This window comes from Cervus elaphus, chromosome 5 (genome assembly GCF_910594005.1).
Source record: "Cervus elaphus chromosome 5, mCerEla1.1, whole genome shotgun sequence".
Taxonomy (NCBI): Eukaryota; Metazoa; Chordata; class Mammalia; order Artiodactyla; family Cervidae; genus Cervus; species Cervus elaphus.
The window spans coordinates 117,533,096-117,560,147 of NC_057819.1; the positions used below are offsets into that span (position 1 = coordinate 117,533,096).

The 27,052-nt window shown below is 51.6% G+C and overlaps 1 protein-coding gene across 1 annotated transcript; it reads right to left on the reverse strand.

Moving 5' to 3' along the window:
* Window positions 1-24,279, reverse strand: WNT9B (Wnt family member 9B). The gene is made up of 4 exons (XM_043904906.1): window positions 24,148-24,279; window positions 5,972-6,225; window positions 5,159-5,424; window positions 1-4,321 (listed from the first exon to the last, which is right to left on the reverse strand). The coding sequence occupies exons 1-4, from the start codon at window positions 24,225-24,227 to the stop codon at window positions 3,848-3,850; spliced, it is 1,074 nt and encodes a 357-aa protein (XP_043760841.1). The 5' UTR covers window positions 24,228-24,279; the 3' UTR covers window positions 1-3,847.
* Between the last annotated feature and the right edge of the window lie 2,773 nt (window positions 24,280-27,052).

A 27,052-nucleotide genomic window follows, 5' to 3' on the forward strand; every position in this document is an offset into this window, starting at 1 on the left:
ATTGATTTATTGTCTCTCTCTCCCATTAGAGGGGCAGCCCCATAAGGCAGGGACTTCGTCTCCTTCCCTGCTACACCCCAGCACCCCGGCTGGTGCCTGGCGCTCAATGGGAGCTCCCTAAACCACCATTGACTGCCTGGATGAACAGAGCGGGTGGTTGACACGTGACGGCTCCCGCTGTGGTTCTCAAATGTGCTGAGACATAAAGCATTCGAAGTTCATGATTGTTGAGAAAGGAAATTCGGGGAAGCAAGAAGTAATCTTCAGGGCTGGTCTGTCTGTCTGTCTGTTGGCCAGCAGAGGACACCAGAGAAGCTGGGTTTATCCGAACCAGGGACAGACATTATGTGCCCACAAGAGCCAGCAACATGCATGAGTGAGGTGTGTGTGCTGAGGTGTACTTGGCAAACTAGGGAGCCCCCATGTATCCTGTCTAATAGGGCTCCCTCTCTCCAGTTGACCATGGCCAGGGTGGGAACGAAGGACCAGCAGGCCAGTGTAGCTGGTTTTACAAAGAAGCCAGAAATCCAAAGGAAAACAAATCATTTTTAAAGGAAAAAACACAGGGGCTTCCCTGGCGGTCCAGTGGTTAAGACTCTGTGCTTCCAATGCAGGGGGCAAGAGTTCGATCCCTGATGGGGGAAACTAAGATCCCACAGGTGGTGCAGTGTGGCCAAAAAAAAGAAAAGAAAAACACAAACGAGAGCAAATAAAACCCATCTTTGGGCCGGGAGGGGCCCCCAAATACAGCCAAACCCTCTCAGGTGGTATGGGCAAAGGGAGGAACTGGAGTAGCCTCCACGGGGTCCTCAATTCTCTAGGCCCCTCAGGCAGTCCCAAACCCTGAGACACAGAAAATGCTGACATGCTGTCCAGATCAAGAGGCAGGGTCAGACACAGCCTGGGGGAGCAGTCACTTCCTTGGGTTCTTGGGCTCCGGGTGTATCCAGACTTTGGGGCTCCCAGGTCCAGGATAGATCAGCTGCCATCACTTGGCCCATGTCGATGCTCAGAAAATATTCAGTGAAAGGACCTCTTCAATGTGACTTCAAGCACAGCCCTCCATCTCTCGGCGGCATCTATAAAATGGGTCATGATGTTGCCGCACCTATCTCACACAGATAAAGGGGAATCGAGGGAAACTAGAGGGACCAAAGTGATTCCGAAGATCAAAAGTGCTTTACAAATGCCAAGTGTGATCATCCTTGTTATCATTATTATCATGAGCAGGACACTTTTTCCAGAGCAGAAGAAGGGGCCTGGGACCCGGAAGAGCTGAGAATTTACAACGACTTCACAAGGAGGATCCGGATGAAGCCCGTCGGAGTTCATGCTCAGAGAAGATGCTGCTCACCAGCTCCAGGACAGAGCCAGCCAAGGGACATGGAGTCTGCCAGACCTCTTCTCTGGCCACTGGTGTCCAGTTCAGTGGGGACCCCAATCAGGCCAGCTGTATTTCCCCAGATATACACAGGCTTCCAGCAGAATACACAACCCCCACAGATGCTGCCCATAAAATATAGAAACTATATAAATAACATAAATATTCTCTTATATATATCTTAGCTATATAAATTATTTTCTTTTGCCCTAAAAACTATATATATATATGCGAGGTAGACAAAAAATACCCTGTGACTGTTTCCCTTAATGCTATAGAATGAGGGGTCAGTGGTCACTGGTCCCAGGGGCCCCAGTCGGGCTGAGATGGACCTTTGGGGGCAATTAGAAGACATGGGGTGGGAGCAGGGAAGGAGGAGAGGGGAAATGGCTGGACAGTGAGGACCTGAGAGGCTGAGGGGCCCTGAACCGCATCCTAGGCCTGGTCAGTGTTACTGGCCGGTCGTGGCCTCAGTCCCTCAGAGTCTACCTTTTATCTTCCTGCCACCCCTGCACTGCTGGCCGTGGACCTGGGATGCGAATGGCATGTCAGAGGATCAGGTCCCCTCTTCCTGCTGCCTCATGCCTCGGGCTGAGCCATGGTAGTGGCAGAGCTGGGGTCTCAGAGGAGAAGGATGGATCGGGCAGGCAGAGAGAAAGTCTTCATGCGATGGGGGCGTGGAGGGAACTGGGGAGACAGCACTTTTTCCTTCTTCTCTTCCTGCTAAGATGTGGGCCCACTGCTCGGGTCAGCAAAGTCACTCTCGGGAGAGGTCTAAGGTCAGTAGGGCTTCTCATCAGAGCCTCTGCAGCCAAAGATCCTTCCAGCATCCCTCAGGAGGCTGCGTGATCCACCGAAGACAGGGCAGGGTCTCCTTGCCCTCGGAGATCACAGGGAGCCCCCGGGGGCTGCTTCCTGGGGCTTGCACAGACGGTTTCTCAGCACTTGGCTGATTCTGAAGTTTCCTGTCCCGGCAAAGGGTCAGCAACTCTGGGTTCAGGGAGAGAGGAAGCTGACAGAGGGCGTGGCAGGGCCAGCAGAGCAGCCAAGGGCGTCCCGAAGGAGGTCACTTCCTCCCGGCTGGCATCGGGCCCTGCTATGGGAAAGCACACGGCTTCCAGCGAAGTGACCCCTGCAAAGTCTGCATCCTGATCCAGAGAGGCGTGTGCCGCTGAATGAGAGTCCTCAGCCTGGCAGGTCCCAGGGGTGTGCCTGCGTGTTGGAGTGGGGAGGCCTGTGTGTACCCGTGGGTAGTACCAGCTCCTTTCGTGTCCCTCCCAGGGCCTTAGTAGGTAGCCCTGGAAATGTCCACAGTATCAGAAGGAATTAGCAGCCACTTCTCTTCCTCAGCAAAGAGCCAAGGTGGGGGGCCCTTAGTAAATGAAAGGGGCCCCCAAAGAGCCCAGCTTAGCAAACACTTCCCATGTTTATAACTCCTGCCCAAGCAAAAACCTTAATTAGATGAGTAGCTGTAGAAGTAGAAATGTAACTGAATCAAAACTCATACACCAACTCTCGTATATCATGAATGCCAGCTATGCAGGGCCTCACCGCACACGGTGACCCCGGCCACAGGGAGCTGACCCAAGTGGGCTCCTGGTGGGTGCTAGGAGACTGAGGGGTCTCTGTCCCCCTGGGCGACCTCGGTGTACTATCTGAGCCTCACCCTGGGGACTGGCTCTTCTACTGGGCTCGCGTCCACTGGTGTTTTTACTGAGCAGCGCTGGTTGGGCGTGGATCACTCAGCTCTCAAGGTGAGAATGAGGGCTGGTGGAGGCATATTTTAAAAACAAAATCACAAGGATCCAGGGCACATATCTGACTCCTGCTTTCCTTTCTCCAGACCAACGGCTCCGACCACCTGGCCTTTCCTCCCATCTCTAGCACAGCAAAGCTCCAGGGTGGGGAAATGAAGGTGCATGACTCCTGGGGTGGAGTATCACCTGGGTGGGGCCTGAGGACTGGCCTGACCCATCCCAGCCAGACTCCAGCCTTAGCTTCCAGCTGACCCTGCCTCCCTGGGCCTTCTTGGCCCAGAAGTTCACCTCCCAACCTCTGGCTGTCTTTAGGCCACTAATCCCAGGATTCGTGACGGGGAGATGTACTCTCTCCCCTCTCTAAAACCTCAGTCCTGCCCTCCTCTGGGTCTCCCTTCGTTCCCTCCATATCCTTTCCACTCTGCCCTCCTGGCTCCAAGTCCTCAACCAGGCGGGGGACCCTCAGGTTCAGGGGTGGGGCTCTCCTTGCTGAGAGCTGAGAGAGGGGAAGACTGATGGGAGCCAACGGGGAGAGGCGTGTGAGTGTGCCGGCACGCACGTGGGTGATCACACGCATGCCACGTGCTCCGGCCCGGGCTGGCGGGAGCGGGGTTGCAGCGGGGAGCGGCTGGACGGCTGGGTGGCCTGGAGGCGGCCCGGTGCCCCGGCAGGTCCTGGCAGCGCCTGGCTGGCGCCCTGGGCGGCGGGCCTAGTGCTTACAGGTGTACACAAGCTCCTCCCGCACACACTGCTGGCATTCCACGTAGCAGCACCACTGCACCCGGCAATGGCAGGAGAAGGCCGCCAGGCGGCTCTGGGTGTCGTAGCCCCGCCCGCAGCACAGGCTGCTGCAGCTGGCCTCGCGGGAGCACAGCCTGCCCCCGGTGCCAGGCGAGTACTTGCTGGGCCGGCAGAAACTGGGGGAGTCCTCCATGTAGACCAGGTCCCCAGGCCGCGGCGCCGGGCCCCTGGTGGGGCTGCCTGGGCTGGCCGGTGCCCACAGCTCCAGGCGGCCCAAGGCCTCGTTGGTGGCACTGGACACCTTGACGGCCGAGTCGTAGCGCAGCTTTAGCACCTGGCCCGTCTCGCGGAACGGGGACAGCTGCTTCCAGCAGGTGCGCACAGCGCAGGAGCCTGACACGCCGTGGCACTTACACGTGGTCCGGAGGCCACTCTTCACGGCCTGTGAGGAGAGGCAGGAGGGAGGTGTGGTCAGGGGCCCCCCGGGCCGCAGCCCCCAGAGCACCGACTGTGGCCGGGGAGCCGCAGGAGGATGGGAGAGAGACAGGGGAGGTCCACATGAGGCGGGCAGCTAAAACTCAAGCTGGTCCATGTGGCACATTAGCGCAAACTAGCTCTGGGCGCCCCTTCTTCTGGGCAGAGACGGTCCTCACACCTTGGTGAGAGCAGCGCGGGCTGGATCTCACCCCCAGCACCTCCCCTGGCCTGAAGTTCCTGCGGAGCAGACAGCACAACTGAACACAGCAGCCCTGGTTTACACCAACTCAGTGATGAGAACACAGGACACTGAACTCAGTCTCTTAAAGAAATGGAGCCCGAGCTTCTCCCAGCTTCCTGGTCCCAACAGACCTGGATAGTTTTTGCCCTCCAGTCTTTCCACTGCTGTGTGACCTCAGCTAAGTCCCTTCCCCTTTCTGGGCCTTTTCTGTCTTCCCATCTGTAAAATGGAGGAGGGCCAGGGGTTGTACCAGATCACTTTTCAAATAGCATTGGCTCCTAGGCCTCCAGGAAGGCCAGTGCTTGGAATGGAGACCCTTCTCCAAACACGTTCCTGCCTCACCAAGCCAGGCTCCCACCTGCTGCCCATCAACCTATGACGCCCAGGACTCTTCCCCACTGCCTGGTACCTGACAATGGTCCAGAGTAGATGCCCAAGGAACACCGGCTGAAAGGATGAGGTTCATCCTGGACCACCTCTGTGTGTGTCCTGGGGGGGCAGGGTGGGTACTGGCCTCCTAGAGACCCGGCTCCCCGGCTCTGCACCCAGCAATGCGCTCACCTTGATGCCCACGTGGGTGTTGTGGGCGTCTACCCGCGCCCGCAGGTCTTTGCTTCCTCTCTTGGGCCCTAGGAAGTTGTTTAGGAACTTGGTGCTGTACTTGAGGTTGTCGCCACACACGCCCCACTGCCAGGCCTGCCGGCTCTCGAGACCCGGGGAGTCATCACAGGTGCACCGCTCCATGCGGCCAGCGCTGCAGGCCCGGGCCAGAGTGTGCGTGAGGGCGGCCGCGGACACCGCATAGAGGAAGGCCGTCTCCTTGAAACCTGGGCCGGGGGGTGGGATCAGAAGGGAGGAGGAGAGTGGGCTCAGGGGCTGTGAGCTGCTCTCTGAGGATAGACGGGCTGGAGGGAGGGGCTGCTGTGGCGAACAGGACAAGGGGCGTGTGACCCCGAGGACACAGTTCAGGGCAGTCGCCCTGTCTCCCGCCCCTTAAACTCAGGCTGCAAGTTGCTGTCTAAATGGAGCGTCCTGTTCCCTGTAGGGTGTGTACCCAGGTTCTCAGGGTGGCAGGATGGGGGCTGCATCTCTTACTGAACAGATGAGAACACAGATGCAGAGAAAAGTGGCTTAGGCACCTGGTGAGTGCCAAAGTTGGGCTAAACCACTGATCTTGACTCCAAGGTGATGCGCGAGCAAGTTTGACTAACCTGTTTCTGAGCCGGGTTCATAAGAGCAACGTGGACTGGGGACAGGGGCCTGGGGAGTGGGAAAGGCAGCCCTCCTCCTCTTAGTCCTCCCCCCACCCTCCTCCTCCCAGTTCTCCTCCCCGGTCTCCTTCTCCTCACCCTCCTCCCCAGCCCTCCTCCCTACCTCTCTTGAGCAGCCCTGTCCTCCCCTCCAGGCTGCAGTTCCAGCGCTCATGCCGGAACTGAAATTGGCACTCGAGCAGGCTGAGGTGTGCGGCGTCCTGCAGGGTCTCGGCCAGGCCTGGCTCCCGCCGGCAGAGCTGCTTCTGCCGGCGGGACAACTTCAGGAGGTCGCACTGCTTCAGGTGGGCCCCACCCTGTGCCGGAGCAGCGGTGCCCAGCCCGGGGAAGGGCGTCAGGACCTCCCGCCCAGTCAGGCTAAAGGAGGCAAGAGAAGGGAGACCAGTGACCCTTGGGGGCTGTGATGGGGGGTGAAAGATGACAATCCCTAAGGACGGGGGGCAGGTGAGGGGAAGGGGGCCTTCTTGGGGGCTGCATTATTTGGCCTTCTGGGAGGGAGACTGACCCCATTTTACAGAGTAGGAAACCAAGGTGCTTATAACAAGGGTGAGTGCAAGATCTCAAACTCAAGTTTCCTGGAAGCCAAAGTCTCTGCTGTTCTTATCCACCTTATTTACCAAACTTGCTGAGTCAGAAAAATCATATGGCATGCTTATTTAAAATACAGATACCCAGGACTTCTCTGGTGATTGAGTGGGTAAGCCTCCATGCTTCCAACACAGGGGGTATGGGTTCAATCCCTGGTTAGGTAACTATGATCCCATATGCCACATAATGTGGCCAAAAAATAAAAAATTTTTAATTAAAAAAATTTTTTTCTTTTAAACTCAAAAAAAAAAAAACAAAAAACCCACAGATGCTTAGGATCTATACTTAACAGTTCTGCTTCTCTTGGTCTGGAATAGGACCTGGGAATCTGTACATTTACCACTTTCCCTGGGCAGCATTGAGAATCAGGGCAGTTTGGGAAATAGTGCGTGTAGTTATTAGCTGCTTCCAGGAAGGGAGAGCCATGTTGCTAAGAGGGGGTGGCAGAGGGATGTAGACACTGAGAAGGTGTCCGGCCAATGGCCCTGGCATCCCTCTCCCCCTTACATTAGGTAGCTGCCCAAGTAACACCATGCCAACCTAGCTTGTCTCCATAATCCCCATAAATCTTTAACCATCTGGCCACTCCATGTCTGCTACCAAGAGATAGATACTTGGGGAATACCCGAATGAATGGAAGATTGGGAAGATGGAGAGATGAAGGAAGAAGGATGGGTGGATGGATTGACAGGTGGATGCAGATGAAGAAGCTGCATTTCCATCAGGCTATCAGCCCCTGACTTATTCCGCTGTATCTGAAGTCCAGGGGTGCTTGAGTCAGGCTGCCACGTTCTAGTGGCTTGCCTGTCATTTCCTAGCTGTCTCATCCAGAAGCACTGATTTTTCTCCTCTGGGAAGTGGAAAGAGTGATCCTCTCCACCTCCTGTGCTGCTGGGAGGGTTGTATGAAAAGTTACTAACCACAGAGTCTGGGACTTGCTGTTTCACTTCCCCCCTAGCTGGAGTTTCTCAACTCTTTCCTCTTGCAAGATGCTTTACTCTCTAACCTGGCCAGATTCTTCCCATTGTCCAGATAAGGAAACAAAAGTTTTAGGTTTTACAAAGAGGTGATGACTAGCCCTCGTTTTACAGCAGATCAGCAGCAAGGTGAGGACTACTAATAGAGATCACCTTCCCTCCCCCCAGAAGCGATCCGTGAGATGTTTCTCCCAGTTCAAGTTATCTGCTGTTTCCTGGACCCTGGTGGCCCTCGATGTGGGTGGAACATATACATCAATCTGGCAACCAGAATGCAGCCCCTTTAAAAAGATCAAAGGTGGAAGCAGGTGCCGGCTCTTAAGCTCCTGCTTGGATGTGACACTTGGCACTTGTGCTCAAGCACCACCAGCCAAGGCAAGCCCTGTGGCCAAGCCTTGAGTGGTCAGAGAAGCCCACATCCCACAGAGCCAAGGGCATGGCTCTCCTGTTTGGAGCCACCTGCCCCTGCCAGGACATCTGGCTGGATGCCACACCCTGCCTGTCTGCCCCAGGGAGGGTGTGGGTCCTGGACAGGCCCCAAGTGCCCCCAGAGAGTACCCGTAGATTCCAAATCCATCAGGTGCAGTCAACCCAGTGTGGAGCATATCTCTGAAACCCCTGAGCAGAGACAGATGCTATCAGGCTCCTCCCGGCCCAGCCTGGCCCTGGGCTCCCCTCCTAGACAGGGTGAGAGCAGGGACCCGTTAATCATTAATCTGGGGGCAAATGGGTAAATTTCCAGTCCACCAGGTCTACACCCAAACCCCTCCCTGCAATCTGGCAGGAAACCCTCCTTAGAGCTCGATCCTTGGCAGGTCCAGAGCAGAACTTGATGTCAACTCCAGCCCAGGAGGCCCCACCCTGACCGGCCTCCGGTGTGGAGGGCAGCTCGGGGGCTGCAGGAGCAAACGGCGCAGCAGCCATCTAGCCCCCAAATGTCTTCCTCCCCACACCAGCGGTGGGTGTGAAGGACAATTTCTGCTCAGGCAGTTCTTGTGTTTCAGAAATTGGGACCTCCCTTGTAGTAGTGATTGACAGGTGAGAGGACAAGCAAGGAATGCTGGGAACTTTTGGCCAACAGGGCTGCACATCCTTCAAGACTTGTCTCAAATGACATTTGCAGAACAATGGCTATTATTTTTATATCATTAGACCTATAGTATATAATATATAACTTATATTGTACTACACAATATTATCTACCATGGTTTTGGTTTTTTTTGGCTGTGCTGCATGGCTTGTGGGATTTTAATTCCCAGTCAGGGATTGAAGCTGGTCCTGGCAGTGAAAATGCTGAGTCCTTATCCCTGGACCACCAGGGAATTCCCGTATCTACCATATTTTGAGTGCTTATTACTAAGTCCCTTAAATTACTCTTGCAGACACCTGTTGGGTTGGCTGCCTACCTGGTCTTTCTACCTCCATGGTTACCCTGTCAGCCATTTTATACCATGTGACCTTGCTGCTCTGGCCTGTTGATTGGACCACTGAGGATCACATGACCCAAGCTGGGCCAATCCATTCTTTCTCTGGAAATTTGGAATTTGACTTAGAGCACACAGTTGCTTTTTCTCTCTTTCTTTGGGTGACTGGGCTTGTAACTCAGAAGATAAAAAGAGAAAGCTGATCCAAAGAGAGAGAAAAAGTGAATCAAACACAGAGAGAGAAGCAGAAGTGAGAATGGGAGGGAGAATTTCGGGACCTTTTCAGTCCCTGGCCCCAGAGTCTTCCTGTGGTCATTTCTGTTCTTGCTTGAGACACTCCTGTCTGGAGAACAACATCAAGGCTGGGAGTCAATTTGTCTAATTAAGCGTGTCGTCCCTGATCACCACCTCCTGACAACTGTGGAGTACCACACTCCCTGGGCTGTCCTTCTGAGCTCGGCTCAACAAACACCTTTTCCCCCATCAACAGTTCCTTGTTTTTTTTAATTTCATGTAATTGACCCTGTGATTGATGGCCCCAGGAGTCCAGTATAAAGTCGGTTAATTTTATTAGCAGTAATGACACTTAGTAGCGATTAATGGTCAGGAAAGGCAGTCAACCGTACAGGAGCCTCAGGCCACACTGGGCTCTGGTCTGCCCAGGGTTGCTCTCAAAAAGGCCCCCCTCACAGCCTCAGGGACCCCCTCAAGGGCCTAGAAAGACAGTTGAGAGACATACCACCCAGTTTCCCTTTTACTGGGTTAGCCAAAAAGTTAGTTCAAGTTTTACTGTAAGATGTTATGGAAAAACCCGAATGGCCTTTTTGGCCAACCCAACACTTGTTTTCTATGTTGTAGTCTGGGATCATTTTTCCTTTTTAGAAAAGTGCTGTGACATTAAACTTGGAAAATACCTCAACTGGTTTCCTTAAACAGTGCTAGTAAATGCTGTAACACATGCCCTATAGATGCCAAGGCATCTGCTAGAGATGGTTTCTTCTTGGACCTCAGGAGAATTATAGGTGTTGCAGGTTCCAGTCTGTTCCAGGGTCCATGGGCATGATCAGTTCTCCTTTAAGAAACCATCCTTTCTGGCACCCCAGGCCTGAGAACCCCACCCACCAGGCCTTTATGCAAAAATCTCCATCCCCCACGTGTTAGTTGAGCTCCTTGAGGTTCAGATGAACAATCAGAGATGAAGTAAGCATCAAGACAAAACCTGTGGTTGTAATGAAGACACTGCCCCCTGGTCAGGTCAGATGCTATCAACCAAGCAAGTGACCAGTGCTCAGAACTGAAGCACAGAGGATGGATAATCTGTGAGACTTGCCAATTGCCCTTCCAGACTGAGGAACAAGAGTGCCTTCAGGCCCCTTCCTGACTCAAATGCTCCTGAGCCACACAGGACAACTCCGCCTTCATTGGTTGTACCTGCTTTGGCCCAGCTGGTCTGTCTCCCCCATTCCTTTTTCCTGTTGGGCTCTCTCAGCCTGACTTTCAGCCTCTCACATCCCATTAGGAAAGAAATGACCCCATGTGACCAGCTCCATTCTCCTCTCCTCTTTGTCCCCAGCCTGTGCCCCTCTGCCCTCTGCACCCTCAGCCAATGACCCTTGGTGCTCAGGATGATAAGACCAGAAGTCCCCACTCACACACAATGAGATGCCATTGGCTTTGGCCCCAGAGACTCTCCAGTCACTTCCCAGGCTACCTTGTCTCCCTCCAAAGTGGGAAAAAGTCAAGGGTGCCCCTCAGGACTTCATCTCACATCCCACCTCCCCAAGCCCCCCTTGCAATCACCTGGCCTTTCCTACCCCTGCCTCCTTTCGCTTTGTCCAAGGCTCACCCCATCCATAGTTTTGGCTAAAGCTGCTCCATCTAGGGCATTTCCCTGCAGGTCCAGTGGTTAAGAATCCACCTTCCAATGCAGGGGATGTGGGTTCAATCCCTGGTCAAGAACCTAGGATCCCACATGCCATGGAGCGACTAAGCCCATATGCCACAACTACTGAGCCCATGCTCTGGAGCCCACATGCAGCAACTAGAGAGAAGCCCACACACAGCAACTAAGACCCGACATAGCCAAAAAATAAATACAGAATTGTTTTTTGTTTTTTAAAGCTGCTTCATCTGGGATGACCTTGAAAGAAGCAAAAGCAGGTTCTCCCAGGCTTTGGGGAAGCATTGGTCTAGCATCAGCAGGACCCCAGGGACCACCAAACCCATGAGTAGAACTAGAAGTTCTCCCTGGAACGATCACCCACAATCTCTTAGAGTGTGGGGACCCAAGGACCCTCAAGGCTATGTAGCCCTGGGGAGTCTGGTCCCAGGTCTGCCCTCACTCATTGGCGACCCCAGGGATGTCCTCTCAGCCCCAAGCTCATTCTAGACAACAAATACACCTTGTCTAGAGGGAAAGCCAGACCAGAGCCAGACTGCCTCGGCTCAAATCCCACCTCCACCTCTTACCAGCTGTGCCACCTTGGGCAAGGCGCTCACCTCTCTGTGCCTCACCTGTGACATGCAGACATCACAGGACCTTTCACATGGTTGCTGTGAAGACTGGGCTTCCCTGGTGGCTCAGAGAGTAAAGAATCCACCCGCAACGCAGGAGATCCAGGTTCCATACCTGTGTCAGGAAGATCCACTGGAGGAGGGCGTGGCTACCCACTCCAGTACTCTTGCCTGGAGAATCCCATGGACAGAGGAGCCTGGCAGGCTACAGTCCACAGGGTCACAAAGTGTCAGACAGGACTGAGCAACTAAGCATATTGTGAAGATTAAATGAATTAATATCTGTGAAGCTCTTAGAACAGTGCCTGGCACACAGTAAGGCCCAGGTCATTGGAGCTTACAAGAAGTGTAAGCTTACAAGAAGTGTCATTCTTCTTCTTTAAAAAAAAAAAAATTATGTATTTGACTGTTCTGGGTCTTAGTTGCAGCACACAGGATCTTCAACCTTTGTTGTGGCATGCAGGATCTAGTTCCCTGACCAGGGATTAAACCCACCCCCCCCTGCATTGGGAGCTCTGAATCTCAGCCACTGACCACCAGGGAAGTCCCGTAAGTGTTACTCTTAAGCATCTGCTATGTGCTAGGTGCTGTGCTGGGACATGCTGTCACAGCCTCAGGGTGCTCACAGTCTGGAGGGAGCCTGGCTGGACTCAGAAGCAATGCAGACTCTCCCCAGGGCCCAAGGGGCAGGGGAAGGAGAAGGCTTTGAACCAGCCCAGCTCCTGAGGGAACCATCAATAGCTGCTCAGGGGCTGGATCAGATCTCCTAACACCATTAGGGTAAAAACTTGACCCCAGCCAGGCTCCTCCTGCCTGCAGTGGGAGGCCTGGGGCGGCGAGGGGGCAGGAGGAAGCTCTCAGGAGCTCGCTGGAGAAGGCCGAGCAGGGAGAGCATTTCCCATCCCTGGGGGTGCCTGGCTCTGTTCTTCCAACCCCCACCCCCATCCTTGTTTCTGCTTGAGAGGGTCCGATGGTTCCAGAGGAGGCCACCCCCAGGATGTGGGTGGGTGAGCAGGTAGGGGGCACAGGACAAGACTGGCGGTTCCCAGGGCGCTGGGTAAGGCCAACCTGTCTGGACCCTTAGCTGGAGGGACCAGGAGGTGTGCCTGGCACCCGGGCCCGTGCCAACTGCAGGCAGTTACCTGGGAACCAGGAAAGCTTTGCCCTGCCTGGAGCATTGGCCTTGGCCCTGCAAAACCCTATTAGATCCTCCTGATAACAGGTTTCCGCTGCAGGGCCATTTGCATGGTTAAGTGGGCCTTTTGTGCTTTCATCTCGAATATCTCAGCCCACCTCTCCTGCCCTCACTAAGCCCCCCTAAACACACACACACACACACACTCCCCGCCCCAACCTGCGCTCTCCACTCCCCACCTTTTCCCAGAAGGGGAGAGTTAGTGAGGGCAGTGTCTGGCCCAGGAAGAGGGCACATGGATCCAGGCAGTCCTTTTTCAGAGCAGTGTCGGGGTGGGGGGGAGACCCTCAACACCCCTGGCTCCTCTCCCCTCCCGTCATCTGAGGGGCCCTGAGGTTTACGCTCCTGAGAAGCACCTCCCTCCCTCCATCCTTCACATTCCTCTCTCCTTGACAAGACTCACTGTCACCTCATACTTCCTCCAAGAAGATGTCCTTAGTGAGCAGCCTTAATGGCAAATTTGGCAGGTACCGTTTCCCACCTTTATTCCAAGTCCTTCTCCCCACTCCTTTCACTCACTCATTTATTTAAATTTCAATACTGAGTATCAGCCTCAGGCCAAAGAAAACCAAAAGCCACCAGACTGCTCACTACATCCCTGTCTGGGTCCCAGCCTCCCTTTCCTCCCCAGCTCTCTGCCTCAGAACCTCGAGGACTGAATCAGTACACCTCCCCCTGCCCCACCCTGGAGCCCACCCCAGAGCCTCGTCCCCCAGCCCACCCCTGGCTCAGAGAGAAAAGAGCCTAGCCCAGCTGTGGGCTTTGTCTCTCCAAGAACCGCTCTACTTCCTGTTTTCCAGGGGCTGCCTGCGGAGGATGGCATCATGGAGGATGTGCTCAGGAGCTAAGTGGGCAGCGAGCAGCCCGCCCAACCAGCTTGCTTTGCATCTCAACAATCTCGGGTATTTAGAGCGTGGCTGGTGCAACATCTGTGGAGGAAATGCTTCCCGCTTCCTCCTCTTTTCTCCCTCCCACTCCACTCAGGCTCGGGCTGGAGATGGGGAGGGGGTCTTTGTCCCTAGCATGTACTGTACAAATCAGGTGGCATGATGACTATGGAGGGATGGCCTCCCAGCCCCACACAAGTCTGGGGTGGTAAACATCTCCCCTAGTTCCCTGGCCGTGTCCAAATGTACATCATTTGAATCAGTACGTTCTAGGACTGGGGAAACCCTTCAGGATCACCCAGTCCAGAAGTTTTGCCCTAATGCCTCCTGGGAGCTACCCCAGAACCTCCTGAGGACAGGTAGGAGGGCCAGAGGTTTGCCAAGTAGGTAGGTCTCTGTTTTGACTTCTCTGGTGCCCTGGATGTTCATCTAAGGGTTTTTTTTTTTTTTTTTTTTTTTTGTCTCAGATGACCCTGAGTTAATGGCAAGCCTGGGTCTGCACCCTGGGTCTCCCGATTGCTTCTATCAAGACTGACAGCTTCTGCTTTCCATTTTAATGTAATATTTCAGGGAAACAGAATCAGCCATCATCATAGTAAATGTCCAGGGTGATAGGAACATAAGATGGGTAGGATAGAAGGAATGGAAGCCTGGTCAGGTCTCCTCCTCGGGCCCCCTGGGCAGTTAAAGGGAGAGAAGGACCCTGGTCTAAAACTGAGTTTCTCTTTAGCCAAAAGTAAAAAATAAAACTTAGAGAAGTGGACTGCCAATTCATACTAAAGTGTGAGAGTCTGATATAATAAGGCCTGAGAACACACTTTGCTAGACAGGGGAAGTTGAAAGGCGTCTGGGATCATGAAGAGAAGAGAGAAAGGGGAAGCCTGGGGTGAGGAAGGGAAGGGGAAGGGAAAAGGGGGGCTGGAAGGCTTAAGATAAACTCTCACAACTTCTGGGGTTTCCAGGCCCAGTCCTGAGCCAGCAGAGGAGTACTAATAGTTCGGAGGACACAGCGTGGCAACTGCAGAGAAAAGCAAGTAGTCACTGAGGCTGTATCACCATGGAGCAAGCAACACCCACCCCCCCGCCCCCAGCTCTGCTCAAACCATGGGATCTGGCTCGTGGGCTGGGTGACTTCTGCCAAGTTTTTCTAACCATGGTAAGCTGACCAACTAACCAGCTTGGCAGGCTCTTGGGTGGTCACCCTCCTCAATGCAGACAGGCAGGATCAGGTGGGGCTGTGGGCCCTGAGGGCTTGGCCCCTGGTGAATGCCCCATGTGCGACCACCTGTGATGAGGACAATTCCATTGTTTGCAGATGCTCCAGGAGGAGATGTCCCAGGCTGCAGGTTCCATGCAGCTTCCATTTGTCTGCTGCCGGCGGGACCCAGGGATGGCCCATGCCCCTTTACACCCCTCCTCTCTAAAGATGGCAGGAACTTCCACCTCGCCAAGAAACCCCTCTCTGAATAGGCCTGGTGAGAGCCAGAGTGGTCAGGACAGCCCTGGGGGATGGATGGAGTTGTAAGGGGCTTCTTTGGGAAGAGAGTAGGGTCTTCCAGGGCAAGTTCCCACGCTGGACTGTCCTGGATGCAGAGCCAACCAGGGCTATAGCAAAGGGCCCCTCCTCTCAGGCCAGGCTCTTCCCCCTCCCCCTGCCTCGGCTAAAGTAATCCAATCTCCATGCCTTTCTTCATGATATAGCTGCTACCTAGGTTGCCTTTCCCAGTCCAAAAAGCCCTCGTGGATCCCCGGGACTCATAACTACAGCCTTTTTCAACACTTGACTCAAAAATGCAGGGAATGGGAAAGGTGATCCTGAGGCTCCATCCAGCTTTAATAGGCTAAGATGCTTGTCTGCCTCTTCCAGAAGTCCTCCTTACTTGCCAGCCCCATCCCACTCTAACCATCCAACTTCTCTGACTTCTCTCGGTTTTTTGGGATTATGGCACCATTAGTTCTGCATGGTTCACACTTTTTTTCCTTCTTCCTCAGGGCTGTAGAGAGAGTCTCTCCAAGTAGCCTGTAACCCCCTTGGGAGAGGTCCTTGTTTCTCATCCTTGGAGGTCCCCCAGCCCCAGCCCAACACCTACTGACTGCATACATCCCTCAGATGGACCAAGCAGAGAGTATACGTCCAGACTCTTCCTCAGCTTCTTCCCAGCCCTCCAAGGCCCAAATCACTGGCCTCCCTGATGTCCCAGTCCCAGGCTGCAGGGGTCACCCAGTGACCCCCAATCCCACCACAAAATCTTTCCAAACTCAAGCCCTGCTCTGGAAGGAAGGGCGTGGCTCCGGAAGGGCGTGGCTTTGACGGAGCTGCCCTGTGGCCACACCCTCCCCAGCCCTCAGACTGGGATCTGGAGTGCGCTCTCGCTGGTACCAGATCTCCAGGCAGCCTGGCTTCAGTCAGTCAGACCCTGACTCCCCCGACTAGCTCAGCCCCTCTGAACCTGTTTCTGGGGACAAGCTATGCTTGGTCAGCCATAGCCTCCCTTGATACGCAGTGAGAACTTGGCCCAGGTATTTCTTTAAAACTCAACCTGCACCTCCTCTCATGATGATGTTCTGGAAGTTTACTGCAGGTTCACAAAATTTCTACCATGATTCAGGACTCCAGGAAACTCGGACAACTACAGTTTTTTTTGGTATGGTTCTAGTGAACTCATGTGGCAGCAAGACTTGATCTAAACCAAAGTGAGAATACTTACTGTTTTTATCTCAACGCATAGATGTTTTTCTGCAAAAATAATCATGTCTGATTGCTGGGTGCTGCCCTTCACATTGCTAAGGATGTTATGTGATACATGGTATACATATTATCTTTAATGCAAAAATAATATAATATGCATCTGGCCTCAAAGGGATGGTCACTATGGGGAAAGCGGAACTTCTCTGCTCTTACCCTTAAACTAGACTCTGGAATTTCCAGGACTGACTGAACATGGTGGTTTGATTTTCTCTTGGCTCTTTGAAAGTCTCCCAGTGAGAGAGTCTGGGCTTGAAGTGTCTGGCCCCCACCCCAGTTCATCTCTGTTGCCCCCAGGATTCCCACGGAAGGTCAGGTGTGGCTGACTTCCAGATTCTGATGGGGGCTCGCTGCTTTGCTTCCCGTTCCTGTCCAGATAGAGGCCAGGTCATGGCCAGGCAGCATGGGCTGAGAGGGTCATGCAGAAATAGCCAACGACAGGGCAGAGAGGGAGGTTCAGGGGGCAAGGAAGGGTCAGCAGAAAGGAAAGGGGACTGCCCACCCCGACGCTCACTATGGACCGGGAGGCAATGCTAGGGGTTGTGGGGGGAGCTGACCAACCATGGAGTCCCAAGACTTCTTCTTAAAGGATGCTATGCATGAATCCGAGACATGAGCACATAAAAAATTAGGTAACATACCTAGAGTTGAAGACATGTAGTGCCAGAGATACCTATGACATATGCCAAGTGAAAGAGGCTACAGGGTGGAGGACTCAGAAGGTCAGAGCTGCCCAGGTCTCAGCTGGGCATCAGCAGGAGAGAGGGATGAAGAAGTTGGCTCCGGATTCTAACAGACTAGAATTCAAGTCTAGGTGCTGCCAGTCAGTAGCTCTGTGACTTTGGGCAAGGCACTTGGCCTGTCTGAGCTTTTCCTCCCTATTCACACCTCTAAAGGAAGAGAATTCCACCATCACCTACCTCCTGGGATGTCATTTGGTTAAATAAGATTATACACATAAAGGGCATAGGAAGGATTCAAATTATACAATGACTGGGATAAAAGAGGAAGAGAGGAAGCAACAAATGTCAAAATGATGCTCCTCTACTTGGGATTCTCTAAGACAGACCACTAGATTTCTTGGACTCCATATATGTGGATAGCATCTCAGCACTTTTATATACACAAAACCCTCATAACAACCCTATGAGGTAAGGACTAGCCATTTTATAAATGGGAAAACTGAGGTCAGAGCAGCTAACTGACTTGCCCTGGGTCACCATTAGTAAGTGGTTGGCGGGAGGATTTGCACTCTACCCGTGTGATTCCAAGTCCAGTGCTCCTTACACTATAGCAGGGCCTTAGGCTGTGCCCCATCCTGCTTAGGCTGATACCAAAGTGAGGGTGACCCTCACAGCACCTGGCCCACCTCCTCCTGAGCACACAAGTCTAAAGGCACCAGAACCTCTCTTCCTTAGGAGCTTCCAGCCCAGGAGTCCCTCCCCACCCCTTGCTTCTCTTTCCTGTTTCCCTCCATCAGCCTCAGAAACTTCACCACCATCCATGGAGGAGGCTGGTTTGACCTCAACGCTAGAGCTCAGCTTCTCAAGAGTTAGAGTTGAGCTAGAGACGAGCTAGTCTAAATTCCTTTCCCAAATTCAGTGATTCTTATCAGTGATGTTTAGCTTGCAATCTACCACCCCAAAGCAGTAAAATTTCTTCCTTTCTTCTCTCTAACCCTGTTTTTCTCAGGACCCAGTCAATTCCTAGCACTGTTCCAAAAAAAAAATCCAAATACATAAAACACTTAGGAATAATTCTTAAAATGTTTGTAAGATCCATACACTGAAAATTACAAAACACTACTGAAAGAAATTTTAAAAGCTCCCCTAAGAGAGATATGGCCAGTTTATAAACCAGTAGACTCAATATTGTCAGAAGGCAAATTGACTTACAGATTCAGTGCAATCCCAAGCAAAATCCTAGCAGGCCTTCCTACAGATATCAATAAGTTGATACTAAAATTTATGTGGAAACATAAATTTTATAAAGGATCTAGAATGGCCAAAACAACTTTGAAAAAGGACGGGATGTATAGTACTTGGTTTCAAGGTTTACCACATAGCTACAGTAATCAAGACTGTGGTACTGGCCCAAAGATAAGCTTTGTTGTTGTTGTTTAGTTGCAAAGTCATGTCCGACTCTTTGCAACCCCATGGACTGCAGCAGGCCAGGCTTCCCTGTCCCCCACTATCTCCTGGAGTTTGCTCAAGTTCATGCCCATAAGCTTACCAAATAGATTAGAGAGTCCCGAAATAAGCCCTCATATTTTGGGTCAATTGATTTGCAATAAAGATGACAATAAAGAAAGAATCACCTTTTTGACAAATGGTGCTGTAACAAGTTGATATCTACATGGAAAACAGTAAACTTCAACTCTTACCTCACACCATCCATATAAGTTAACCCCCCAAAAATCATAGACCTAAGTGTAAGTGCTAAAACTGTGAAGTTTCTAGAAGAAAACATAGGACAAAATCTTTGCAACCTCTAATGGACAGAAATTTCTTGAATGAGAGAAACAAAAAGCACAAACCATACAAAAAAAGTTCAAAAATTGTACTTCATCACAATTAAAAACTTCTGTTCTGGAATTTCCCTGGTGGTCCAGTGGTTAAAACTCTGTGTTCCCAATGTAGGGGGCACAGGTTCAGTCACTAGTCAGGGAAGATCCCACATGCTGCATGGTGTGGCCAAAAAATAAATAAATAAAATTCCTCTGTCTAGAAAGAGTTTTTAAAAAATTTTGTTCTTTGCAAGGTAACAATAAGAAAAACGAAGAGGCAAGCTACAGACAGGGATAAAATATTGCCAGTAATTTCTGATAAAGGACTTATATCCAAAATATGTAAAGAACTCTTACAACTCAATAATAAGAAGACAAATAACTCAATGCAAAAGATATTCAAATGATGAATGTGCACATAAAAAATGTTCAGCACAGTATTCATCAGTGGAAAAATGCAAATTAAAATCACAATGAGACACCAATACATACCCACTAAAATGGCCAAAATTAAGACTGACAGCAGAAAAGAATATGGAGCAACTAGAACTCTCATACGTTACTGTGTAAAGTGGTACAACCACTTTGGAATACTTTATTCAACTATTTCTTATAAAATTAAATATATATACCATATGATCCAGAAATCTAGTCCTAGATACATATCCAAGAGAAATAAAAACATCTGTCCACTAAAAGGGATGTACATGCATGTTCATAGCAGCTTTATTTGGAAGAGCCCCAAACTGGAAACAAACCAAATGTCCATCAACTGGTGAATGAATAAACAAATTGTGGTACATCCAAACAATAGAATACTACTCAGCAAGAAAAAAAGGAAAGTGCTACTGATAAATGCCACCATATGGATAATTTCAAAAACATTATTTTGCACAAAAGAATTCAGATTCAAAAGGCTGTATACCCTATGATTCCATTTATATGAAATTCTACAATGGGCAAAACTATCTAAAGTGACAGAAAGCAGGGAAGTGGTGACCTGGGGCTGGTGGGGGAGTGTTGACTGCAAACAAACACGAGGAGTCCTTTGAGATGATGGTGCAGTTCTGTATAGTAATTGAGGTGGTGCTTACATGGAGGCATATATTCGTTAAAACCCAAATCTTGCACTTAGAATGCATGCATTTCATTATATGTGATGTTGGTTTTGAAAAAAGATTAAGGTTGTATCTTGCTTCTTCACAATGATGACACCTCTACAACCCAAGAAGATAATGAGAATCCCAGCAGCCACCAAGAGTGAGCCCATACTGAGCACTTGGTATGTGCCAGGCACCCTGTCAGGCCCTTTCATTTGTTGTCTCAAGCCTCACACCAGCCTTTAGGATGGGTATTATCATCACTCAAAGCTCAGAAAGATGAAGACATGTGCCTGAGGTCACACAGCTGGCAAGAGGCAAAGATCAGTGATCAGTGTTAGTTGCTCAGTCGTGTCCGACTCTTTCCCACCCCATGGACTATAGACCCCCAGGCTCCTCTGTCCATGGGATTCTCCAGGTAAGGATACTGGAGTGGGTTGCCATTTCCTTCTCCAAGGGATCTTCCTGAGCCAGGAATCAAACCCAGGTCTCCTGCATTGTAGGCGGATTCTTTACCATCTGAGCTACTACTTAAGATTGTGCTTTCCTAAACCTATCTATACCACCCTTAGACAGGAAAGAAACACAAACATTGCAAAGGCCACACATGTACAAAGCACCACCAGAGTCAACTACAATTTTAACAATCGCATCCACATTAACTATTTCTGGACACAAAATTCTTGACTTAAAGACTGAACTGGATGACAAGGCTTATCATAGTCTCAGCTCATCACATAATACAGTGAGTATTCATTTATAAAACACCGCAGAAGTTAATATTTTCAGAATTCCCAAGCCAACTGAGCCAAAACATGAACTCTTGAGCAATCTTAGACTTCCAAGCCAGAGCCGTCTGGTTAGGGAACCTTAGGCCCTCCAGATGCTAGAGACCTTGGAGGCAAGTGACTTGACCACGGACAGCCCAGAGAGTAGTCTGGAGTTAGGACAAACCTTTCTACCTCCCATCCCACTGTCATCATGCCATCTATGGGAGCCTACCTGATACCTGAGCAGAGTTCATAGCATCCTATCTCACTATTCAGGACAGAGGAGAATGTTGGGGCCCCACCCAACCCACAATAGCCAAGAATGTCTAACAGAGTTAACCAAGTAGGAGATGGGGGCAACCCTCTACCCACTTCATCCTCTGCAGCTCCCTTGCAGCTGTGGCTCTCCTGGATGACCACATGGTATTAGCTCTGGTAGCTAATGCTCTCTGTCAAATGAAGAGCCCAGACTGGCCGCAGGACCTGATGTCTATGCTGCCTCTCCCACTAGCTCACTGTGTAACACAGAGTGAGTCACTGAAACTTTCTCACCCTCAGTTTCCTTTTGAAAACTATTTACATCCATCCTGTATACCTCAAGAATGGGTCTGAGGATCAGATGACAGAGGGGCTGAATAAGAAAATTATTTGTAAACTGTAATACTAATGATACTAATACTATCAGCAACACCAGGATTAGGTGCTAGACTCATGCAAAAGCACCAGAAGCAGCTGCTGGCTCACTGACTTGGGGATGATGGTCCCTTCATCTGAAATATAGGAATAATACATGACCTGCTTGGAGCAGGGAGTTAGACCAGAGAAGCTTTGAGGGTCACTTCCAACTCTTAAGTCTGATTCTATGATTTAAAAAACCCCAAGACGATTGGCCTTACCTGTTCTCCTGATGTTTGAATTTTATTTTATCAGGATGACAAAACATTTGATCTTATAGTCAGAAATGAGATTTTAAATGCAAATAATCTGGAGAAGGGAGAAGCACATTACCTCTTATTCTTACTACCGTGTGAATGACTGATACAGATTCCTTCCACAGAGCAAATTCAAATAGTAGGATGGAAAACCTGGCCTGACTGAGTCACAGCAGGGCTTCCTCAGGGAGAATTTAGGCTCATTCCTGTCTGTTCTCTGAGACCAAACACATAATAGCACAAAGCCCCAGTTTTATCTTAATCTCTGAGAATGTATCTTCCTCCCCAGACTAGGGTGATGGTGGCTTGAGTGCATTTTGCCAGCTATGTCCAGTGGAGCTCACAACTTGGAAGAGGGACTCACACATATGATCCATCTCAGCCCCAATTCATGCTGGATCTATGATTTCCCTTTTCATTTCCAAGACTGCCCCGTTGCTTATAGCCCTCAAATTCTCACCCTGGGCACTGCCACAAACTCCTTTCCCTTCCTACCACACCAGCCTGGATGGTCTCAGCTTCCTGGAGCCCTCTCCTCCCATCTCACCTGGCCCTTGCCCCATCCTCAACTTGAGCCCAAGCAGACAAAGGGATTGTGAAAATGAGCTGATATCCAAGAGGCTGCAGGCACCATTTGCCCACCACCCCACTCCATTCCAGCTCAGAAACCCCTGTCAGGGCTGAAATATCAAGACACTCTACCTCATCGCCTTAATAATTAGTAGCATTAGTTGTGCATTTACTACATGCTATACCCTGTTCAGGCTTCCCCAGTGGCAAAAGAATCTGCCTGCAACGCAGGAGACCCTGGGTCAGGGTCTAAACGACAACAACAAAGACCTTGTTCTAAGTGCTTTACATGTACTAACTCACATGATTTGCTGTTGTTTAGTCGCTAAGTTGTGTCCAACTGCTTTGCGACTTTATCGACTATGACCCACCAGGCTCCTCTTTCCATGGAATTTCCCAAACAAGAATACTGGAGTGGGTTGCCACTATCTTCTCCAGGGGATCAGATGGATTCTTTACTACTGAGCCCCCAGGGAAGCCCGACTCACATGATACTCATATGAAATAAGCACTATTATCCCCATTTTACAGATAAGAAACTGAGGTACAGAGAGGTTAAGTGACTTGGCCAAACTCACACAGTTAGCAAGTAGATGGATCGGGGATTGAACCCAGAGACTGTGCCCGACCATTTTATCCTGTCTGCTGAGGCAGCAACAGTGCCTTTCCAAGCCTGGAATCATTGGGAAACAACATGAATGCACAGTGCTCTTGACAGAAAGCAGATAGAGGGGCTCAGTCGCACCAAGTTCGGCCCCTTCTTTGTACAAAAGGGGACACTGAGGCCAGAGGCTAAGTGGTCTTCCCAGCAAGCTGAGCCCAGAGCCCTAGGGTCTGGGCTGACATTACTCCCACCCCACCCCCTATATGTTTCAAGAGAGGCCATTGCCCACAGCCAAGGCATGTTTTAACCAGGGGTCATGACCTGGAAATTAGCCCACAGCCCTATTCCTGTGCAGGACCTCTCAGACCTTCTCTGACCCTTATTTGCCCCTCCCTGCCAGGTCCGTAAGAGCAGTCTCTGGCAGGTCACTTGCTTGGTGGTTTACGTTTTTTTTGGTTTTGTTGGCTTGCTTGCTTTTGCCTTTGCGTGAGGTCAGGCTGTAAGCCTCACCTTGATTTGGGTGAGGATCACAAAAAGTGCCCTGATTTAAAGAAACAGACTATATATTTAGAGCAGGCTTTGGGTGGAGGTCAGGAAAGTCCCTTCACACCCACGACCCCAACTCATACCAAGTCCCTGCAACTCAGGTTCAGAGAAGGAGGGTCAGTTACCCTGTAACTTGCTCTCCAAACACTGCCCGGTCCCACCCATTCTCTCCCCAGATGTCACCCTCAACTCAGAGCTTCCTTTTCCAATCATGTACACCACCTCCCCCTTACTCTCTTCGTCATTCTCCTAAGAATTCACCTGACGCCAGGTCTGAGATTTGGTTGGGTTTCCCCCACAGACGGTTCCCTCCTACTCTCCCCACGGTCCGAAGGTTTCTCCATCCCTTTTGGATCAGCGCGATCCCCTCCCCCGACCTCGGGAACAACCCACCCCGCCCGTCCAGCCAGCCCTCCGGGTCTCAGCTCCGCAGGGCTAAGGCAGAAGGTATGAAGGGAGCCCTAGGCAAGGATTGGTGGCTGGACAGAGCCTAGGATGGGGACGGACAGGGCACAAGTGAGGATCGGAGAGGACGTCCGAGCGTGGGAGGGACTCCTTGGACCGGCAGGGACAGGGCGCGCCGGGGCGCACGGGCACAAGGTCCGAGACACCTGCAGAATCCTGGAGCTTGAGCCAGGATCCGAGACCCGGCTTAGTGGGCGGGATGAGGTCTAGGACAGGACTGGGTGAGAAAAGCGGAGGTGAAGGGGACCAGAGTTCGGACTCTGGAAGGTGCGATCCGGACCCAGTCCGGGAAGCCTGAGGAGTTCTGGGCACTAACTCCCACCCCGAGATGGGGTTGGGTACTAAGGTCTGAGTTCGAGATCCCGCCGGGGCCGGGGCCAGCGGAAGGGAAAAGTTGGCATTGCTGCAGCGGGAGGAGGGGGAGGCAGGCGGGCCGGGGCGCGGCGGGCACTGACCCGAAGTAGGCGGCGGCGGCGGCGGCGGGCAGCGCCAGCAGGCAGAGCGCGGCCAGGGCCAGCGCGGGCGGGGGGCGCATGATGCCGGCGGCGCGGAGCCCAGTCGCATCTCCTCGCGCCGCGCAGCGCTCGCAGCGCCGCCACCAGCCGCCCGCGGGGCTTTAAACCCAAGAGGGGCGGAGCGGGAGGCGGGGAGGGAACGGCGCTGGCGGCACCCAGCCCCGAGCGGCGAGCCCCCCGCCTCATTGGCCCCACCGACTTGCCCCGCCCCTCTGAGGGTGGGGCCACCTCTCCAGGTCCGCCCCTGCCCCGCCTCCCGGCCCCCGCCCACCCTCCCCAGGTGAGGGCTCACCTGATGTAGTGCGGGTCGGGGGACTGGGCGGCTGAAGGACCCGGGGATTGGAGAGGCAAGGATAGGGGTACGAAGCGGGGACCAGGGAGCTTTTGCCTTTCCGGGCGGGTGGAAGTACCCGCAGGATACCCTCCCCCAAAGAACAAGAGGTCGGGGCATAAAAGGAGAGAGGCGCCTGGAGTCTGAGAAGTCGTGTCTCATCCACTCTCCAGCCGGGTCGCTGCGGGTCCCTCTGCCCCAGCTCCGCGACACTGAAGGAGGGCCGGCTGTGGACACAGGAAAAATGCTAAGGGTGTCCTGGAACGGGGGTTCCCATGGTCAGAGCGGAAGCGGGATAAGGGAACCCAGTTTCTAAACTAGAGACGATCGGGGAGGAGGCCTCACTAGCATTAGTTGATGTTCATGAAAAAAAACCCAGGTTCTCTGGTCGGTGGGGCAGGCAGAGCCTGGGACGGGGTAGGGAAGGAACTTACTTTCCAAAGTGCATAGACCCCAGAACTTCTGTCAGACAGGATGGATATGTTCAGTGTTGGGCCATAAAGCTCTGCCTTGCTTTTTTTTTTTTTTTTTAAGTCTAACCCCAATTCCTGCAGCGAAAAGTCCAGTGACCAAGGCAGTAGGTGGCTCCCATCTGGGAGGGAGACACACAACAAATCACCCCGTCAAGGTTTAATGTGTTTTTGAGAGTGTTGAATACTGGGTCAAATCGAGCAAAACAAAACATAAGTCACACTGAATGTCAAGATCTGAATGTAAAGTTTCCAAAAAATCAACCATGTATGCAGAACATCAGGTGACAGCGACCTTGGCTTTGTGGACACACAAAGGTGCTGGGAGACTGGGGGAAGATGGGAGCTGCCATATTAACATATTAACAACTGCCATATTAGCAGCTATAGTGAGGCTCTCTGAGCTGTTTCCCTGTCCAACAAGGGCAGCGGTTAAGCAACGATCTTTAACAATCACATCTCATGGTTCTGTGTGTTGAGGCATACAGTCCAGTGTGGTGAGCAGAGACCTGAATTCAAATCATGGAAATTATAAACCTCAGATATGAAATGGGGACGACAATAAATAGCTCACAGGATTTTTGTGCAAATAAGAGTGATGCCATGGGAATTCCCTGAAGGCCCAGTGGTTAGGATTTCCCACTTTGACTGCCAAGAGCGCAGCTTCAATCCCTGGTGGGGGAACTAAGATCCTACAAGCAGCGTGGCATGGCCAAAAAAGCAAAACCAAAAAAGTGATGCCAAATGCCTAACAGGTGCTGGCACTCAATATCAGGGGTTGTTAAAACTGCAGACAAGGGTGTGCTGCTTTGCCGGGTGGGTGGGAGTCTGGCTAATAGCATTTGCCGATTCCCTGCTGGAAATATTGCCACTGTGGGTGATTTCAAGTTATGATGTGGCATCATCCTTGATCTAAGGAGTTAGGAAGAGATTTGCTCGGGTGGCTCTGCAAACCAGTTGGAACTGGCTCCAGCATACCACTGGTAAGACCTTGAGCCAGGCTCAACAAAGCTCAAGCTGGACCAGTGTGAGTCAGAGTGGAAGAAGGACCCCCACCAGGCCGCAACCACCCCAGTGGGCACCTGAATTCAGGCAGATGAGGAGGGAGCTGCCCCAGCAGCCCCTCCTGTCCTTATGCCCATGGGCCCCCGCCATATACACACAAGCACACACACGCATGCATGTGCCTGGAGCAAGGGCAGGGTGAGGCATACTCTCCCAAAGTGACACATTTTCAATGTTTCAGAAAAGTTACCTGTTGACAGTTAAAGCTGTAAGGCAGGGAAATTGGAGAAAACACTTAAGATTCACCAAGGACATCAGTGACTGGATGCTGAGATACACATGGAAATAGCCAGAAAGAAGTTCTCCCTTTTTAAAAAATGTTTTATTGAAGTATAGTTGATTTACAACGTTGTATTAATTTCTACTGCACAGCAAAGTAATTCAGTTCTAGATACATGTACATTCTTTTTCATATTCTTTCCATGATGGTTTATCACAGGATACTGAATATAGTTCCCTGTACTATACGTGCATGCTAAGTCACTTCAGTCGTGTCTGATTCTTTGCAACCCTATGGACTGTAGACTGCCAGGCTCCTCTGTCCATGAGATTCTCCAGGCAAGAATATTGGAGTGGGTTGCCATTTCCTTCTCCAAGGGATCTTCCCAACTCAGGGGTCAAAACCGAGTCTCCTGTCTCCTGCATTGGCAGGTGAGTCCTTTACTCCTAGTGCCACCTGGGAAGCCCATCTGTACTGGTCAGTAGGGCCTTGTTTATCCATTCTGTATGTAACAGTTTGCATCTGCTAATCCCAGACTCAGAAGAAAGTTCTTGAGCCTCCACCACTCAGTGCTTAGGATGCCATCCTTGGGTCTAGCAACATGTCTCACTGAAGTCTCAGGCCTCCTGTGAGGTTAGTGAGCCATCATTATACCCATTGCACAGATGAGTTAACTGAGGCCCAGGAAACTTAAGTAGCTGGTGCATGTGCCCAGCTGTAAGTATTGGAAGCAAGAGTTAAACCCAGGCTAGTGGGACT

Excerpts from the sequence above, each read along its gene's own strand:
- WNT9B (XM_043904906.1), bottom strand. The coding sequence starts at position 24,227 with ATGCGCCCCCCGCCCGCGCTGGCCCTGGCCGCGCTCTGCCTGCTGGCG. Across the intron at positions 5,425-5,971 it reads GACAGGGCTGCTCAAGAGAG|GTTTCAAGGAGACGGCCTTC; the intron begins GTAGGGAGGAGG and ends CCCCCGGCCCAG. Across the intron at positions 4,322-5,158 it reads ACACCCACGTGGGCATCAAG|GCCGTGAAGAGTGGCCTCCG; the intron begins GTGAGCGCATTG and ends CTCTCCTCACAG.